The sequence below is a fragment of the Nycticebus coucang genome, chromosome 19, assembly GCF_027406575.1.
Source record: "Nycticebus coucang isolate mNycCou1 chromosome 19, mNycCou1.pri, whole genome shotgun sequence".
Taxonomy (NCBI): Eukaryota; Metazoa; Chordata; class Mammalia; order Primates; family Lorisidae; genus Nycticebus; species Nycticebus coucang.
The window spans coordinates 5,988,872-6,008,121 of record NC_069798.1 but is presented as its reverse complement, the minus strand read 5'-3'; the positions used below and the strand labels follow the sequence as shown (position 1 = coordinate 6,008,121).

General features: G+C 43.0%; 1 protein-coding gene across 1 annotated transcript in view; it reads left to right on the top strand.

Annotated features, from left to right (window-relative positions):
- ARHGAP28 (Rho GTPase activating protein 28) overlaps positions 1-19,250 on the top strand; it is a 207,311-nt gene that overhangs the window by 130,097 nt on the left and 57,964 nt on the right. Inside the window, exons 2-3 of the mRNA XM_053571840.1 lie at positions 3,121-3,323; positions 9,791-10,008. Coding sequence (XP_053427815.1) covers positions 3,121-3,323; positions 9,791-10,008 — 421 coding nt within the window. The remainder of the gene's footprint in view (positions 1-3,120; positions 3,324-9,790; positions 10,009-19,250) is intronic.

Below are 19,250 nucleotides of genomic sequence, written 5' to 3'. Positions count from 1 at the left end.
AAGAAATTAACCTAAAAAATCTAGAACTGGAAGAAGTTTTGTAAATCCATATACTTTTTCTTAATACAGTACATGGAGGGCAGTAGGCCAAGTGAGAAGTAATAGCTGATTTCAGTTTTACATGAAGTAGGTATTTATATACTAGTACTTCATGAATTTGTTAGTGGTTTTCAGTATTAGTCTTATTGCAAAAGCAAAAAAAAAAAGAAAATTGGAAATCTAAAAATAATAAAAGGAGCAATAATTATCTTAATATTTTGTCAATTTCATAGAGTTTGGACCCCTAGAATGTGTCTGTCTTGTTGAAATACAAAGAATTCAGTGAAAACTCTTTATCACCCAATTATTAGATAAAGCAGCTTAAAATTCTCTTTTATCATACAACACATTTAAAAAGGTGCATATTTCAGATTTTTCTGAAAGGGTTTGATTTAAGAAAAAATAATAAATTGGGGTGGGTGGGGTGTCTCATGCCTATAATCCTAGCTCTCTGGGAGGCCAAGGCAGAAAGATCACTTGAGCTCAGTAGTTCAAGACCAGCCTGAGCAAGGGAGAGACCCCCGTCTCTGCTAAAATCAGAAACATTAGTCTGGAATTGTGGCAGGAATCTGTAGTCCCAGCTACTCGGAGGCTGAAGCAGGAGGATCACTTGAGCTCAGGAGTCTGAGGTTGCTGTGAGCTAGCCTGACACCATGGCACTGTAGCCTGGGCCAACACAGTGAAACTGTCTCAAACAAAAAATTGGCTATCTTGCCCTTAGTTAATATTCAAAACCATGTAGAACTACTTACAGTCAGTTATCATGAAAGGATCAGAAAACTCCAGAAATTGCTACTAAGGGTGATTTAGAAATGGAGAAGGATTTAGCAGTGTAGAGCATATGAGTCCATGGAATGTTTCTGGCCTTACTCGCAGAAGTGTTATTTCCCTCTAGTACATGAAGTGTGCTTTACGTACGACACAGGCGGTGGTCCATGACACTCCACTGCTGCTCTGCATGTTAAAATATGGTTGTCCTAAGTTAGTCGGGCTGTTACTCCGATGACCTCTTTCTACCTGGGAATTCTCGTTTTGAGTGAAACAGATCAGACCACGCGTTAGTGAAGAGTTGGTCTCAGAGTTTTTGTTCAATTCCACCCAAGCCCACAGAGAAAGAGGCAAGCTTGGAAGAGTTTCCTTGAAACGGTTCAACCCACACCAGATTGAAAATTAAAAAGGAAGAAAAAAATCGTGTAAGAACAAGAAACTTTTACTGCAATTTAATCTCCATGGTTGGAGACCTGAGAGTTCCAGTTAATCAAATAAACACTTGTCTGTTCTATGTTGTGGAAGTTAGAGATTTTCTTTCATTTCTATTGTTTTTGTGACAATAAGAGATCTAAATCTTTCGGAATCGCAACATTCTGGCATCTGTCTGCTCTACTGGGTCTCTTGCTGTTTTAAACAAACATTTATGGAATTTTTTTTTTTTTTTTTTGTCCTGTATGTGTTATGTGAGCTCATTCACTCAGCCCCTGTAGCAGCCCCCCAGCCCCCACCTGGGGGACAGTGCCCCAAAGCTGCTGCAGGCTTTGCTCTGCCTCCTAGACTGGTGGCGGTGCTGTGGTGCGTGGCGCAGGAGCTGGCTCTCCCTGACGGTGGCCGGACCCTACTCTCTGTGGCCATCCATTTCTCCCACAGCTCAGCATGGGTCTCCTGGCTGCTGGTCGACGGTCAATTCCCCCACTGCCAGTGGGTTTTCCACTTAATGTTACAGATGCTGCATTTCTCCTCACTGTCTCATACTCTCAGCGGCTAATCTTTAAAGATTTATCTGTTTCCGTTTCAAAAATTGAGATAAATAGGTGTAACAAAATTTACCATCTTAACCATTTTTAAGGGCACAGTTCAGTGGTATTTATTAATGATGTTGCAACAGCCGTCGCCATCCCATTTCCAGCATTCTTTTACTCTTGCAAAACTGAAATTCCACCCCTCTGTTACTCCCCACACCCCTGGCCCCTGGCAGCCACTCTTATGCTTTCTGTCTCTGAATTTGACCACTCTCAGTCCCTTGTATAAGTGGAATCGTACAGTCGTTATTACGAGCGGCTCAATCACTAAGCCTGATGCCCTCGAGGCTGATGCCTGTTGTAGCACGTGTCAGAATTTCCTTTTGAGGGCTGCATGGTATTTCCTTGTGCGCAGCCCATTTTGCTTTTCCATTTGTCCTTGGTGCACAGCTGGCTTGCTTCTATCTTTTGACTACTGTGAATAATGCTGCAGTGAACATGGGAATACAAATGTTGCTTTGAGACTTTGCTTTCAGTGATTCTGGGTATATATCCAGAAGTGGGATTGCTGGGTCTTATGACAGTTCTCTTTTCAAATTGTTGAGGAACCACCATACTATTTCTATGGATCAGGCTGTACCATCTTAGATCCCCACCACGAGTAGACAAGTGTTTTTCCACATCCTTACCAGCATTTGTTATCTTCTTCTTTTTAAAACACTGTAACCACCGGAATGGGTGTGAGCAGTCAGCGTTCACACCTTAACTGTTGTCATCTTATATACTATATAGAAGCAAACCTTCACCCTACACACTTTGACTAATTCAAACAGCTTTGCATGTTATGCGTGTGTAAAACTTACAAGTATCTTGATAGCCACAGAGTCATTATGAAATGTAGGAAAAAAATTTTTTTTTGAGACACAATTTCACTCTGTCACGCTGGGTAGAGTGCTGTGGCATCATCATAGCTCACAGCAACCTCAAACCTCTGGGCTCACTCGATCCTCTTGCCTCAGCCTCCCAAGTAGTTGGACTACAAGGGCCCACCACAAGACCAAGCTGGTTTTTCTATTTTTAGTAGAAATGGGGTCTTGCTCTTGGTCAGGCTGGTCTTGAACTTCTGAGCTCAAGCAGTCCTCCAGCCTCAGCCTCCCAGAGTGCTGGGATTACAGGCATGCCTGGCTGAGAATTTTTTTTAAAAGGGCCACCAATGAATGGAGATTATTCCCTCCAATCCCTCTCTGCCATGTTAACATCACTTCATTGATTTTAAGCTTAAGTTTAATTTTCTGACTTAATAATATAAAGACACCAATTTTCATTCACAGATATTTTTCTTTCCTAGAAAATCTATTCCTCGCTGCCGAAGAATTAACAGGATGCTCTCCAACGAATCCCTGCATTCGCCTGCATTCAGCCGCTCCAACTCACAAGCCTCGGTGGACAGCGCCTCCATGGAGGACTTCTGGCGGGAGATAGAGAGTATTAAAGAGAGCAGCCGGGTGGGGCAAGACGAGCAGCCGCCCGCCGAGGCCAAGCCTGTGGATGGTGAGGTGCTAGGTTTCCCATCCTGTGTGTTGTCTGTGCCTGTTGTCCCTCGCTCCTGGTAGGCAGAAATCACAAATCCTCAGGACTCAGCATATCGCACGTCCAACCACTGATTAATATCTACCATCCTGGATCAGGGTGACTTTTATCCAAGGCGACATGACCCCCCGGAGGGCTGGACCCCACAAAATCCAGACTGATCCCTTCACGTCACTGCTTAGGGATACTGTGCCTGTCTGTTTGATGCTGATGCTTTGTCACCGAACAGATTCAGTCTTATCATTTTGACGGATTCTATATATGCACACTTGACTGTTAATTACCAAAAAGAGACAGAGAAAATGAGACATAAATTTTGCCAGTATAATTTTGGAGAAAAAAATTTTGACTTTAAACCATTTATTGGTAGCATCGTTACACTGTATTGTATTCTACCAAATAAAAGCCATACGAAATAATTTGGTTTTCAGTGAAACTAAACAGAAGGTTGAAGACTAGGAAAACGAACCCCATAAAACAAAAAAAGCAGTAAATTATCCTTAGTTCTCAAAAGGAGCAGAACTACTCACCTGGTATTAAAAAGCATACATCATTTCCTCCAGGCCCCACTGTTAACGAGCAGATGTGTCCGACATGGGGAAGGCTAAAGGTGTTCACTATGTGTACACCCGAGAATGCTTCCATTCCACAATGATTACTAAAGACAGCTGCTAAGACAGTCTGAATCTTGCATCCAGCTGCCCATTCTTCATTCTGTGAGTCTGTCTTTCTCAGGACTAAGAAGTAATCATTTAGAATGTGTGCCACAATTAGTGTACGTCGCACACTACCTGAAATAAAAAGCCCGCCCTGCTATCCCTGAGAGTCCATTCAAGGGAACCGTCTTCCGTCGGTGAAGTGTATTCTGACCTTCGTTACTTGCTCCTCACACTTTACCTTTACAGATACAGAAAGACAGGAAAACACATAAAAGAAAATGCCCCTTACCATCTAACCAGCTAGGCACCCATGTTAAAAACCAGGAGCTCACACGGATGACCTCCAATTCTGATCCAACACCACGGGCTTTGGTGCTGTCTTACCCTAATTACCTTCTCCAAGAAAGAGCAACCCAGCTTCTACCATTTACCACATATTTATTCATTTGCTCACACCTAGAATATACAGAAATAGTAAGTTCACCTTCCAAGGGACTGTAACAAACTGGTTAACATACAGAGGTGGTCAACATGAGGAACTAGGCCTGCTATACTGATATGTACATGTGGTCATGCGCCGTCTGTGAAAATCAGGTCAACTTTAGGCGGTGGTCAGTGTAGGGAAGTGGTCAGCTATGGAGGATTTACTGTATTTTCAGGTTAGCCTACACTGATACCAAAAATCCAGACCTACTAACTAGAGTTTATTATGTATTTACAGATATTTTTCTTGAAGTATTTGAACAGATATTAAGTGTACAATTCAATGAGCTTTGACAAATGCATAAACTCTTACAACCTCACGCTGATCAACATGGATCACATTTCAATCAATCCACAAAATCTCATGCCTCTCCCAGGCTCCTCTCACATAGATGGGCTGCTGGCCAGAGGCAGCCATGGTCCTGGTGTCCGGGTGCCGCAGAGTAGTTTGGGGTTTGGCTTCTTTCACTAAATATAATCTTTCTGAGATTCATAACGTACCAGCTGTTCATTCCTTTTTTTATTCAGCAGTTTGTATAAGTTTACTAGTTGCCATAACAAAGAACCACAAAGCTGAGTGGTCCAAAACGATAGAAATTTATCCTCTCACAGTTCTGGTGGCTACAAGTCCAAAGGCAAGGTGTCAGCAGGGCTCTGCTCTCCTTTTTGTCCCTCCTGGTTGTCTGATACACATCTGCTTGTTAACAGCGGGGGCTTGGAAGAAATGAAATGCTTTTTAACACCAGTAGTTTTGCTCTTTTTGAGAACTAAGGACAATTACATTGTCTTTGGAGTTTTATGGGTTTTTTCCCCCCGTCTCCAACCTTCTATTTAGTTTCATTGAAACCCAGACTATTTTACGTGACTTCTATTTGGTAGATTACAATATGATCCAGAAATGAGCTTCTGCTGTTGTTGGCCGTCCCTTGGTGTTCCTCAGCTATTGTCGCTGCACCGTGGAGCTCTCTGCCTCCGTGGTTACATAGTGACGTCTCTGGTTTTGTCTCTGCTCCTCCTCTTAAAAGGCACCTTACTGGAATAAGGGCCCATTCCATTCCAGTATTACCTCCTCTCCACTCACGTCTTAATTACATCTGCCAAGACCATATTTCCAAATAAGGTTATAGTCACAGATACCAGCATTTAAGACTTCAACGTATCTTTTAGGGAGACACAATTCAACCCTTAAAAAGTAATATACCCTAATATAAATATACCACAATTCATTTATTCATGATAAATAGGATTTTTTTATCCATGTACCTTTAAATGGACTTAGGGGTTCATGATTCTGATCGTGATGAATAACACTCCTGTGAGCAGTCGTGTGAAAATCTTTTTGTGGAGATGTTTTTATTTCTTTTGGAGATATGTGCTTTTCCTAGAGTGTGTTTTAACCACCTGAGAAACAGCTAGCATGTTTCCAAAGTAGCTGTCCCATTTCACACCCATGCAGCAGTCAGGTCAGTTGTATTACCACGTTCTTGCAACGTTTGGTGTTATCAGTCTTCTTTCTTTCTTTCTTTCTTTCTTTATTTTTATTAAATCATAGCTGTGTATATTAGTATGATCATGGGGTACCATACACTTGGTTCATAGATCATTTGACACATTTTCATCACACTAGTTAACATAGCTTTTGTAGCATTTTCTTAATTATTCTCCTAAGACCTTTACATTCCACATGTACTAGGATTCACATATACCCTTGTAAGATGCACTGCAGGTGTAATCCCATTAATCCACCTCCCTTCCCCCTCCCTCCCCTCCCTCCCCTCCCTTTCCCCCTTCTCCCTATTCTTAGGTTGTAACTGGGTTTATCAGTCTTCTTAATGTGAGCTACTTTAGTGGATACGTGGAGGTAGCTCATTATGGTTCTAATTACATTTCACTGATGATTATTGATGAGGGACATTTTTCCCTGTGTTATAAAACAATTACCATTGATTCTAAATCTTTGATCTTTTTCAATAAGAAAGCATTGCTTTCATTCCATCCCAGAAGTTTTGATATCTCTTAGTTATCATTTAGTTTTAAATGTTTTCTCATTTTTCTTGTGTTTTTCTTAAATTCAAAATCTCATTCTTAATGATTTCTAAATAAATTGTGTTATAGTTAAGTAACATAGCACCAAAGTGTCGATCTTCGAAATTTATTTAGATTTATCTTATGGCCCAGAATGTGGTCAGTGATAGACAAGGAACCATGTGTACTTAAAAAGACTATTCCAGGCACCCCGCAGGACAGTGAGAAGGGCAGGGATGGTGTGTCCGGAAGGGTCAGCAACCACGTCCAGAGTTTTATTCTTAATCCTACTAGTTTAGTTGCAGTATGGAAAATAGCTTGTTGGCAAGGGAGTCAAGAATGGCCATGGGAAGTAGTGTTGGGAGTTTCGCTATTATTAATCGCTACTATTAATCTGGGCGAGAGATGACGGTGGCTCTGACCAGGGTCATAGCAGAAGAAATCAAGGAAGGTTGACAAGTCTGAGAAATAATGAGGAGGTAATACCAAAGGTCTTGGTAGTCTGTTGACATGTAGAACAGGGAGTTGTCAAGAATGTCACCTGGGTTACTTTCTTCCCTAATTACATGGATGGTAGGTTTCTCTTATTGAAATGTGAAATCTTTAAAGAAGCCTTTAAAGATTCCGAAATGTCTGTGGGCCCCACCCCATCAGCTACATGGAAATGAAGAATATGAGTTCCGGTTTGAACATGTTGACTATGTCATATGATTGATAGAGCCACATAGATGTGGACATGTGGAACTGGAACACAGAACCTCACGCTGTGTGGAAGTTCCACAGTCGGCCACCAGAGTGCCAGGCGTGGGACTGTGCTGTATGTACTTAATTCAGCAAACAGGACCAACACGGGTATCTGCCATGGACATTTTTCACCTACAGAAAACAAATTCTGCATCCCAGGGTTTAGGTCTGCGTCCCAGGGTTTAGGCCATTCTCACCCCTACTCTAGTCCTACCAATGACTTCTCCCTCGCACTCTGGTAATTCCTTATAGAGGTGGAGGGAAAAAATCCAATTTTTAAAACTTTAACATTAATTGTAAATGTTATCTTCAAAAATGATGAAAAAAAATTTTTTTTCTCAGAGTCTCACTCTGTCACCCTGGGTAGATAGCTGTGGTGTCATAACTCACAGCAACCTCAAACTCTTGGGCTCTGGAGTTCCTCTTCCCTCAGCCTCCCGAGTAGCTGGGACTGCAGGCACCCTTCACTACACACAGCTAGTTGTTTTATTTTTAGTAGAGACAGGTCTTGCTCTTGCTCAGGCTGGTCTCCCAATGCTTGAGCTCAAGCAATCCACTTGCCTTGGCCTCTCAGGGTGCTAGGGCTACAGGCCACTGTGCCCAGCCAAAAATGAAAATCTTATCTCAGGTGTAAATAAAGGAAGACTTCCAAGTCATAATTTACAAATCTAATAGGTTTGCCATTTTAGATTATAGTCACCAATTATAAATTCACCTTTTATTTTCTGATACAGGGACAGTTCACAGAACAAATGAATAATAAAAACAAGATGGCAAATAAAATGTTTGCCTAGCTGGAAATTGGACAGGAGAGTCCATTAGAAGGCTTTGTTTGTGTACCAGTGATGCAATAATGTAAGCAAAGTCTGGTGTTCCTAGACCAATGCTTTGACATGCTGTTTACAAATTGGTCTAATCTGCTCTTTAAACATCCCTCATTTGGGGATTGCCTGTCCTTCATAGTTCCCAGAAATTACAAGTGAATGCTGTGGGTTTTCTGTTACAGGACATTGTTGTTCTAAATTCCTTATATTTCTGTGTATCTAGTTTAGTAGCAATTGATTCTTTTGGATGAATTCTAGGTTTTTGAACTTATTTCTCCTAAAAAGGGAATGATTTTATAATGTTCAGAATAAGGAAAACAGTAAGAGAATGAAGGTCCGTTGGACACCTGGTTGTTGGCCATCTGTCGTAAATCCATTGATGAAAAAGCAAAGAAACAAAACTAATTCTCATAACTACCTCATACTATTGTTATGATTACCCCCATTATTGTATTTTTTTCCCTGAGACCCAGATTTAGTCCTGAGGTCTTTCTCAGGAGAGTGGCTATGAACCGTAGCCCTGCCCTGCTGCGTTCATAGGCACTGGATGTTTACTTTATGCCTTTCGCAGGATTCCTCTTGATCCTGGCAGACAGCCTAATGTCCAGAGGGGTGACCCATGACCAGGAATCCCTCCAAAGAAAATTTATTTTTACAGGTAGACACACTTGTGGCTCTTGTTTGACCTGTGATCAGTTTATTCCTACCAAGATAGCTAGTCTTTAGGAGAGCCCAGTCTGGGAGGGAACTCAGAAGAGGCAACTCAACCAAACCATGAAATATCCAAAGCAGCATCTGACTCAAAGATCCCAGAGAGAAGACAGCAGAACCCCTCCCAGGGTCAACAGGAAAGGGGAGCTGTCTGGGACACTCACACTCGACCAGCGGATGCGGGGCAGGGGAAGGCCAAGCTTCTGTTGGGTCCTAGGGTGTTACCCAAGCAAATGTCCAATGGGAAGTTCTAATTGGTGGATTTAAGCAAGCAGGCACAAGTTCCACGGAGTCGCCCTGTGACCAAGAGGTGGTCACTGCAGCATCTCTGTGTAGGCCATGCGGGCTGTGGGGTCCATGGGGAGAGTCAAGGAGGATGTATCTAGCTGTCCTATATGGAGGTGGTCACATTTGGAGTTAGAGAACTGGACACTGTCAGAAGAGCCTTACTTCTGGCACAACTTAAACCTGTATTCAAAATGGATACGAGGCAACATAGAATTATAGGAATTTACTACACTCATTTTGGTGAGAGGACAGGAGACCTAGAGATACTTTAAAACTTAACCAGAATCATTCAGCTAGTAAATGGTGATGCTGGGATTTGAACTTGCATTTGAGTAATTAAAAAAACCCTTTTGTGTTCCATTAAACTTTGTTTTTTCTATGACATTTTATCATTTTTTAAAAAAAAAATAATCTAGATGCAGCTTATATTTAACCCCCTGCAAGGAAAATGACCTTGTCAAGTTGGCCAGTTCTCTTACTTTACTACAAAATGTTTTAAAGTTTGACTTACTTTAAAAATACAAGGCAAAATTAGAATCCATCCTAATATTCTTTACCATAATAACTGTGTAAAAAAGACAGCTATCTTGTTCACTGATATTTCTTGTCTGATATTGCGGAGACCTGTAGATGCCTAGGTCATCCAGCCACAAGGAACAGGCTCTCACCTCCTCTTGGTAATGTTCCGTTGCAGAAGGCGAACTTGAAGCAGAGTGGTTGCAAGATGTGGGTTTGTCAACTCTGATCTCAGGTGATGAAGAGGAAGATGGCAAAGCCTTGCTCTCCACATTGACTCGAACTCAAGCAGCTGCAGTGAAAAAGAGATACAACACCTATACTCAAACCCTGAGGAAGAAGAACAAGAAGTCTGTCCGGGATGTCAGGGACATCTTTGGAGCCAGCGAATCTCCTGTCAGTACTAAACATGGCTCGCAAGGGGTTTGGTTTGTTTGGGGCGTGGTGGGGCAGGGAGATAAAAGAAATAATATCAGAAAGGTGGGTTGGCTTTCTCCATCATGGCTTCTAGAGCAAACTAAGCAGACATCACAGCACAAAGTTTTACAATCTTGAACTTTAGTGATGAATCCTTATCTCCCATACTGCTGTATTCATCAATTCATTCCCTTCTTTGTTGAAGGGTGACTTTGGGGCAAGAGAGCAAATCTTTGGGGCTACAATACACAGAGCCTTTACTTGAATCAAGCACTGAATGGAAACTGTGGTTAGGTAGAGAAGTCCAGAGAAGTGGGCGTAAGTGTCGTAAGTCAGTCCAGGTGGTTTGGTTTAAATAGCTGTAGAGATGAGACAGTGAGTAGGTTAGCCTTTACGTTCAGATAAATTAAGATGGTAAAAAAAAGAAGAAGAAAGATGCCAGCATTAATTAAGTGGGCAAGAGAATGATTCAGAGAACCATAAGGGAAACATCATGTTTTATGAGAATTGGTTGGTTGAAGTCCCAGCTTACCCCAGCAATTTCAGGGCCGTGATTTTGCTTCTGAGGTTGTTGGTCATGTCCTGCTGTGGCTACATTTGTTTCAGCTCTGCCCTGCGATGTATTTGTACATTCATTTGTTGCATCATTGCAGTGTTGCGTTGCAACCAATATTTATTAAATACATTCTCTGTGTAAGGTCCTGTGGGACGTGGGGAATAATGAGTATATAGAAAAAAGGAAACTTGATACTCCCCTGCAGTTACAGATAAGTTGCCTGGGGCAGATTGATTACTCTGAGTTAGGTTTCTCGTCTGATTAATTATAATATCAATAATGACATGAATTAAAACTTCAAGGATATGAAGCAGAAGTCATGATTGAAGACAGTGTCCACTTGGAGTTACTTTAGGTTGTCTGTCAGTCCTATCTTCGCTTAGATATATTAGTTACATTAGGTAGTTGCCAGGGAAGCTCCTCCAGGCCCAGTTAACCTTTGCGTTTGTGACAGCAGTGTCCTAGAGCAACACTGGCCCTGCAGACCTTCTACAGTGCTCTCGCCTAATGAGCACGGTGTAAGGGTACATGGCACACCTTCTGGGTGAGGGGCACGGCTACACCAGGGATCTCACCTGACAAGCACAAACATTTAACCTAATCGTTTGTACCCTCATGTTAATCTGAAATAATATAAAAAAAGAAAAAAGTCTACAGGGGTGGAAATGATCTACTTCTCTTATGTATTTGCAATATATAAGGCCTATCTGTTCCTGCAAGTAAAGAGCCTTGGAAGCTTCTTGGGAACGTACCTGAACTTTTTCAGTTCTCTCTCTCTCTCTTTTTATGGGAGCGGCGTTGTTGTGTTTTCTTCTCTCTTCGCCCATCTTCCTCTTCCTCTTCCTCCTTCCTCTCTTCCTCCGTCACTCTCTTCCTATCTTTCTGACCCCTCCCTGTCTCTTCCCCTCTTTCTTTCTTTCTTTTCCCATTTACTTTTCTTAGTGGAGATGTAACATTCTAAGTTTCATAGGAGATTTTGTTTAATCTCAAGATGTATGAATGTGATCGAGTATACGTAGTCCTTAACCTAGTGCGACTATAAATTTAGTCATTGAGAAAATAGATACTGTAGAGAATGCTATTTCTTTTCTTAATTTTTTAATGCATAGAATTCCCCATGCTCCAAGCCCCTCTCCTTCAGAATCTGGAACAGATTTGTCTATTTTCTCCCCTTGTGTCCCGTTGCCGTGGCAAAGCACAATGTCTATAGCTCATTCCTTTGTATAACAGATAGGGAAATTTTATGGATTTATTTTTATTGTTGGAAACTTGAAATGTTACTGCTTTAGCTTTTGAAAAAATTAATTCTGGTCAGTGCTAAGTGAGCTCTTTCAATCTAAGAGCTATTTCATTCTTCAGGGTCTATGTGTTCTAACATTTAAAACAAGTATTCATGATTTCTTTCATTTTCTTAGATGCTTCCTTCTGAAACTTCCTTCAGGTTGAACGGGTTGTAACATTGCTTGCTTTGAGCTTCTGTGTCTGGTAAATGCTCCTGTGGTTTGGGAGCGTGTGTGTGTGTGTGTGTGTGCTCTGCATGTTTGGATATCTCTTGAACTTTATTTATCATACTGGTCATATGGCTATGGTTATTATGCCTTTCAATAGATTTATTTATTTATTTATAGAGTCTCACTCTGCGCCCTGGGTAGAGTGCTGTGGTATCATAGCTCACAACAACCTCAGTCTCTTGGGCTGAAGTGATCCTTTTGCCTTAAACTCCCCAGTACCAGCACATGGGACTTGAGGCACTCACCACAACGCCTGGCTAGCTTTTCTGTTTTTAGTAGAGACGGGATCTCACTCTTGGTCACGCTGGTCTCAAACTCGTGAGCTCAAGCAATCCACCTGCCGAGGCCTCCCAGAGTGCTAGGATTACAGGCTGAGCCACCATGCCAGGCCTTCATACAGCTAATCTACTGAGCCCAGCCCGCCTCTGACTGCCCTTCCCAGCTATTTGTTTTTGTTTCTTGGCAGCAGTAGCCTCCCAGCGCTCTGACTGAACAGATGCAACCCTCAATTCCAGAGATGTCTTCTTTTCCTTCAGAGTCACGTGCTCATTTCTAAATGCTTCATTGCTTCATTGTTTTCCTTTTCCATTGGTCGTTCAGTTGACTTGGATACGCGTGTGTGGATTTACAACGCGTACTGGAGGGCTAGATTGATTGGGTTAGTACAGGTTACGGCAGCTGTGTAGACCTGCTTCCTCCCAAGAACTCTCCTGTGAATAGGGGTCTGGGGCTGTGTGAGTGGTAGAGCACATCAGTTGTCACATTTCACTTTCAAATATACATACGGCATCCCTGCCAAAGTAACAGGAGTCCTGAAGAACAGCAGTTTATTTCATTATAAGCAAAGTGAACGTCCTTGTTCGGGTTCCTGTCCTTATCCTTTTTGAAGACCCCCCAAGGGACATGCCATTCAACCTTCCTTCTGTCCACAGCCACCACACTGTTCCTAGGACAGGCACCAATATCACCAGAAGCAGGTGGTCACTCGTCACTCAGGGCCAGGCGCTGCCCCCTCCTCCGTGTACAGGCCAGGCGAGCATGTGGCTTGGCCTCTCTGCAGAAAACCCTGTTGCCTTCCGAGTGGGGAGCGCCTGCCTGGTCTTTCTATTTTCATTCTGAAAATGGCTTTTTCTGGATCAGTGTTTACTGTCTACGCATATTTCTCTTGTGCCTTTTTGCAGGCTGAAGTTTTCCTCGACCCTTATCAAACCATTCTTCCCTGCTTTTTATCTGCCAGGAGCTTCCAACAATTTCTGTTCTGTTAATGGAAATATTTAGTGGTTTCTAGCTACTCCTTTCAAAGATATCTCCTTTGACAGTTGGAGTGATTGCTGGGGAAGGAAAAAGTGGTTTGTGCATTTTGCTATCTTGATCCAATTTTCTTGTGCTGATTTTTCAGTGCTATTTGTTCCTTTCAAAAAATAAACGTGGTTTTTTTTTTTTCTCTTATGATGAAAGTAATGTATAATCTTTACTGGAAACTTTGAAAATACGGACAGGCGAGGAGAAAAATGACAATTTCTATGGGCCTAAAGAAATTTTACGATTTCATTAAATATCCAGTAGATTTTATTTTTTCAGGGGAGTTTTTACATAAAGGATTGGAACAGTTGACCCTGTGTTAGCAGAGTCATTATACGTTAACTCCGAAATGCTAAATCAATCTCTGGAAATACCAAATGTTTTTTTCAGTAACACACTTAATTGGGAAAATAGTCAATCTAAGTTATCTCCGGTTTCATACTTGACAAGCAACCAGCTAGAGATGGAGTTGATTTATAATTGACTGTTGTAAATATAGTCATACAATATGCTTTAAAATATGATTATATAACTTATGTATATAGTTGGCTGCATGTAACAGAAAACCCAGGAAGTCTTAAGTTATATAAATATGTCTTTGTTTTTCCTCTCTTAAGAGGCTGGAGTAGGTGGTTCCTTTCCTTAACATGAACCCAGCTTCCTTTTTTCCTTCCTTTTTCTCTGTCCTTGTAGCCTTCATCTTTTTGCTTATAGGTTGGCTGGGCCAGGCACCAGGGACCATATCCATGTACCCATCAGTTCCTGGGACTTGTACCAGTGGATTTTGTCCCTCTGCCCTTACCTTCCTGGAAATTCCACTCAGTAGAATTCCAGTTACCTCTCAATGTCCAGACTTAGCTTATCCTTAGCCTCAAGGGAGCCTGAAATACTGATTTCTTTTTAAATTGGACACATAACTTTCTGAAAGAAAATCAGGGCACTGTTACTGAAGACAGCAGACTGGATTGGGGTGTGCAGTTGGCAGTATCTTCCCCAGAGAATAGTGCCTATTAATGCCCCCGGCCATCACTGGGCTCTCAGCATGGGCTGACAAATTGGGAAATGCAATCCTAGTGCATGGGAGTGATAGCGATGGCCGTCTCCACAGTCTGTATGAATGTGTGCAGATTGTGCTTAATGAGTGATACATTGCACAATTAAATTTGGGAGGCAATTTCTGAATAAAAATGCACTTTCCTTTTTCTCAGTAGCCAGATGATTTTCTTTATTTTGTGTATGTGTGTGTGTGTGGTTTTTTTGGCCGGGGCTGGGTTTGAACCCGCCACCTCCAAGCCAGATGATTTTCGTATCCCAACTCCTCTTTTGTGTGTGCCCAGGCATGAAGAAGGGATAGCAACAATTCCTGCAGAAATGATCATCTGCTAAGAAAAAGCAAGGGAAACGGAGTGTGAGGAAGCTAGAAAAACATAATTATTTCAAGACAGGCGGGAAAACATGTAGGGGGAAAATGTCCACGTAGCTTGAAACAATGAAGAAACAGGAGACTCTTAAGCTCAAGAGTGAATAATTAAATAGTTAAATCCACAAGTAACTACATGCCCTACCTGTACCTACAATAAAAAAATAACAGCTGTGGCTTCAGCTGCAAAATCAGTTCAAACTTTTGTTCTCTTGGCTGAGCTCCTAATGGAAAATCTTATGCTGCCCTCCACGTATCTTCCAGTATTCATTTAATTCTCACCACAGGAAATAGTTTGACATTTCAGTTATTTCCCAAACATCTTGTGGGGAGCAGTGAGAAGTGGGGTAAAGTAACTCTGTCTAGTACAGGAAGTACACACATCTCCTTAGAGGTCACCTTGTCCATTTTAGCACAACGTTTCAAAGAATGTTCATCTGAGTTTATAACTGCCAATGGAGCCATTTCAGTGGAAGGCTGTATTTTTACATGGTGAGACCCAGGCCCCAGTCTGCCTCACCCGGTGCGAGGCTGGGTCCTCCTGGTGCAGCGGCACACCCTGAGCAGGGGCCATGGAGGACACCTGGCTCCACGGCTGCAGACGGTTCCCAGCGAGGGACTTTCCTCCTTAAGTTTTGCGATGTTTTCTTCTCTTGAACTTCACTTTTTCCACTGGGACCCTTTGCTGTTCTGAGAATAGCTCCTGTGCCAGCCTTGTTCTGATGAAGCTGGTGATGGTGTTTAGCGTCTGCACAGCTTGCTTTTATCTTACATGCGTGTCCTGGGGCAGCTCCGTCCACGTCTTCTGATCATCCTAACAGGAGCCAGCTCTTGGGCCCTCCCAGGATTCTATTGAGTGGTTTGGATGTGGCCGGTGTTGTTGTGGCTGCTCTGCTGTCGCCTGGGATGGACTGAAGTCTGGTTGTGGAGTGCAGGTGGTCAGCTGGTGCTGTGAGTCTTCATGTGACTGGTGTCTGCGGGCCTTTACCATGGACCTGCCGTCGCCTGCCGTCTTCTTTACCCCGTCGGGTGAGGGAGGGGCTCATACCCAAGGGTTCTGAAGGTGGCTGAACACACAGCACTGGACGCTGTAGTTCAGCACTGGACGCTGAACTACATGAAAGTGACAGTAGTTCAGTAGTCACACACACTCGCAGTCCAGGGAGAAGGACCCCGCCTGCCACAGTGTCACTCCGGGGTGCTCTTGGGAACAGAGTGGGGCTTCAGGCTCTGCAGTATCAGGAGGGTGGGGTGTCTCCTGGTCCCCACAGGAGGGTGTGAGTGGATTTTTTGAATAATTTCATGGGCTGGCAGGGAACTGAAGCCCCCTACACAGAAGAATGAACAGTCCTCTGGGTAAGGAGGACTGTTTGGTTGCAGGACCCTACCTGCAGGACCTATCCTCTTGAGGAGAACATCTGGTCATCCCAGATGCCAGGACAGCCTGTGACCCTGTTCATCTCCCCTTGGCCACCACCCGCCCCCACTTGGCTGAGCTATGCTGACCTGTTGGCTATCACGCCAGTGTGAGTGGGGCAGTTCTGTCTTGAGCCTCACTTCAGAGAGTGAATAATGACAGTCCTAGAAGGACGCTGAGATGGACTCAGATGGGCACAAGGCTGGGCTGTCTCTCCTTCCCAGTCTCCCCACTGCCAAAATGTTCCTTTCCCACTTGGCTTTCACTGTCCCTTCATCGAAAATCCTTGAAGTGACCTTTTAAAGGTGACTGAGGCCTGTGTTTAGGTCTTGGATGATACCTGCACTCCACCCCTCGCTGTGGTCACTCACTAGTCTGGGCTTATTTTATTTCTTTTCTCTGTTATCTTTTCATCCTCATGTCTTACCTTTTACCTTCTTCCAAACTAGAAAAAGCACAATAGTGGCTTTTTGTTGTTGCTAATGTTAGACTCCCCCTCTCAATACAATATTGGAGCAGCGTGACTTCTGTTGTCAGAGGGTTTTTTGTGGGCTTTCCTCTGTGAGCAGATGTTTTAACTGGACTACAGGCTTTGTAGCAGGTGAGCAGAGGCCTATAAAGTGTGGAAAATCTGTCTTAACCTTTTTCAGACCTGACCATCTGAAGCATGAGACAATGTAGATAACTATGATTGATGGATAGATGGATGGATGGATGGATGATAGATAGATGGATGGGTAGATAGATGGATGGATGGATAGATAGATAGATGTAGATTAGACAAGCTCTGGTTTTCAAACACTTATAAACTGAATTTTTAAATATATCCATTTAAATATCAAAACCCACAGGAACTGTATTAAAGGGCCATGGCATTAGGAAGGTTGAGAACCACTGGCTTAAGCCCAAGAGCTTGAGGTTACTGTGAGCTGTGACACCACGGCACTCAACTGAGGAAGACATAGTGAGACTCTGTCTCTTAAAAAAAAAAACAAAAACCTTTACATCCTGGTTTGCTGCTGTGTTGGGGGTTCCCAAACCACATCCAGGTTCAGTGATTTAGAGGACTCACAGGCCCCCAGCGTTATTTGCTATAGGAGAAGGATACAGAGGAAAATTTGCAAAGGGAAAAGGTTTGTGGGATAACGTCCAGGGAATCCCAGTGCAGGCTTCCAAGAGTCTTACAGGAGGTTCGTTCCTCCTGCAGCAAAATTCTGTCTCCCAGAGAAGCTTGCTTAAGCCCAGGAGCCACAGGCTTTTATGGGAGTCTGATCACAGAGGCACCCCCACCTAGCATGTAACAAAATTGCAGATTCCCAGAAGGAAATCAGGTATTCAGTGTAAGTCATATTTGTGAACAGTTTAGGAGCCGTAACATCGCTCACTGGTCACAAGTTACCCAGTAACATAGATAGTTTCTGCATAAAATTGCTGTCAACAGTGTGTTAAGATGTTAGAGGTGCTAAGTGATTCCATACGATAAGCAGCTGAGAGATGAGGAGGGGAGAAAGAATAAAATAGCCTGAATTTGGGACAACTGGGCATGGAGACTGGGAGAAATGAATCAGGGAACAGCTGCTGTGTTAACACATTGCCGACCAAACAGCTTTACGCAGAAACTATCCATCTTACTGGGTAACTACCCCGTTTCCCCGAAAATAAGACATCCTCAAAAAATAAGACCTACTTACAGGAAAGATGAGACGTCCCCTGAAAATAAGACCTAGCGCATCTTTGGGAGCACACCTTAAAATAAGACACTGTCTTATTTTTGGGGAAACAGGGTAGTGACTGGTCAGCTGGGTTAACATTAGGGAATGGCGGGAACCTCCTGAGATTCAAGTTCCCCATGCCAGCCAAGAGCCAGCCTTGCAGACAGGCCTTCCTAGGGACAGCGTGTCAGACCTGTTATAGTACCTCATTTCCGCAGAGCTCCCAGTGTGATATCCTTCTAGGTGTAGGAGAGTAAAACTTTTTTCATCTGCTTTTATTTTCTTTTTTCCTCTTAAAAAGTGATGATTGAGTCAGCTTTTATTCTAGAGTGATAGAATGAAAACAATTGCAGGTATTTATTGAACACCCACGAAATGCCTAGCACCAGAGTCAATGGCAACAAGACTGAGACAAGAGCAGGGTTCTCACGCGTTGGCTTCAATGAATTTCATGTGCATACAAAAGCAGGAGCAGCAGATAGAAGGTGAGGCACGGTGCTTCACAGTTACTGGGTGAGATAACAGGTGGCCTGTGAGTGGAATGTTTGGGAAATAATTTTACATTAACCCACCCAGTGTTCGTCTCCCCTCGGCCACCACCCACCCTCACCCAGCTGAGCTGCGCTGACCTGTTGGCTCCAGTGTAAGTGGGGCGGTTTTGTTTTGAGCCTCATTTGAGAGAACAAATAATTACAGTGCTGAAGGATGCTAAGATGTGCTCAGGGCGGACAGATGGGAGCAGAATTACAGCGAGGCTGGGCTATCTCTCCTTCCCAGTCTCCCTGCTGCCAAAACGTTCTACAGCTTGGCTTTGATTGTCCCTTTCATTGAAAATCCTTGAAATGACCTTTTAAAGGTTAATAAGGGGGCAAGCATGGTACCAGACACAGAAAGAAGCTTCTCGCTGAGGTGGGCAGGGGTGTTCATTAAGTTACTGCAGCCGACCCAGTGTGTAGAAGGAAGGAGCAGGTGCTGTCCTCTGTCACAGGAGGTGGTGACGAAGGACAGCATAATAAAGTGACTATGGAGAATAGTAAAAATACCAACTTACATAATTATGTATATTGCAAAATGTCACAGCTTCCTACCAGATTGTACCTTTTACTCTTTGAGCAGATCTGGCAAGTGATGTCTCTGGATACTAAATTTGTATATCCAAAACACTTAAATTCTAAATCAGTGAGTATCAAGGTGCTAGACCCTAAATCACTGCTTTTTCATGCAGTGTTAATGCCGAGAAGTCTGACGCCTCCCTAAAACTTACTATTTTATTTATATCCCGCTTTCTTTCATCTTTGTATTT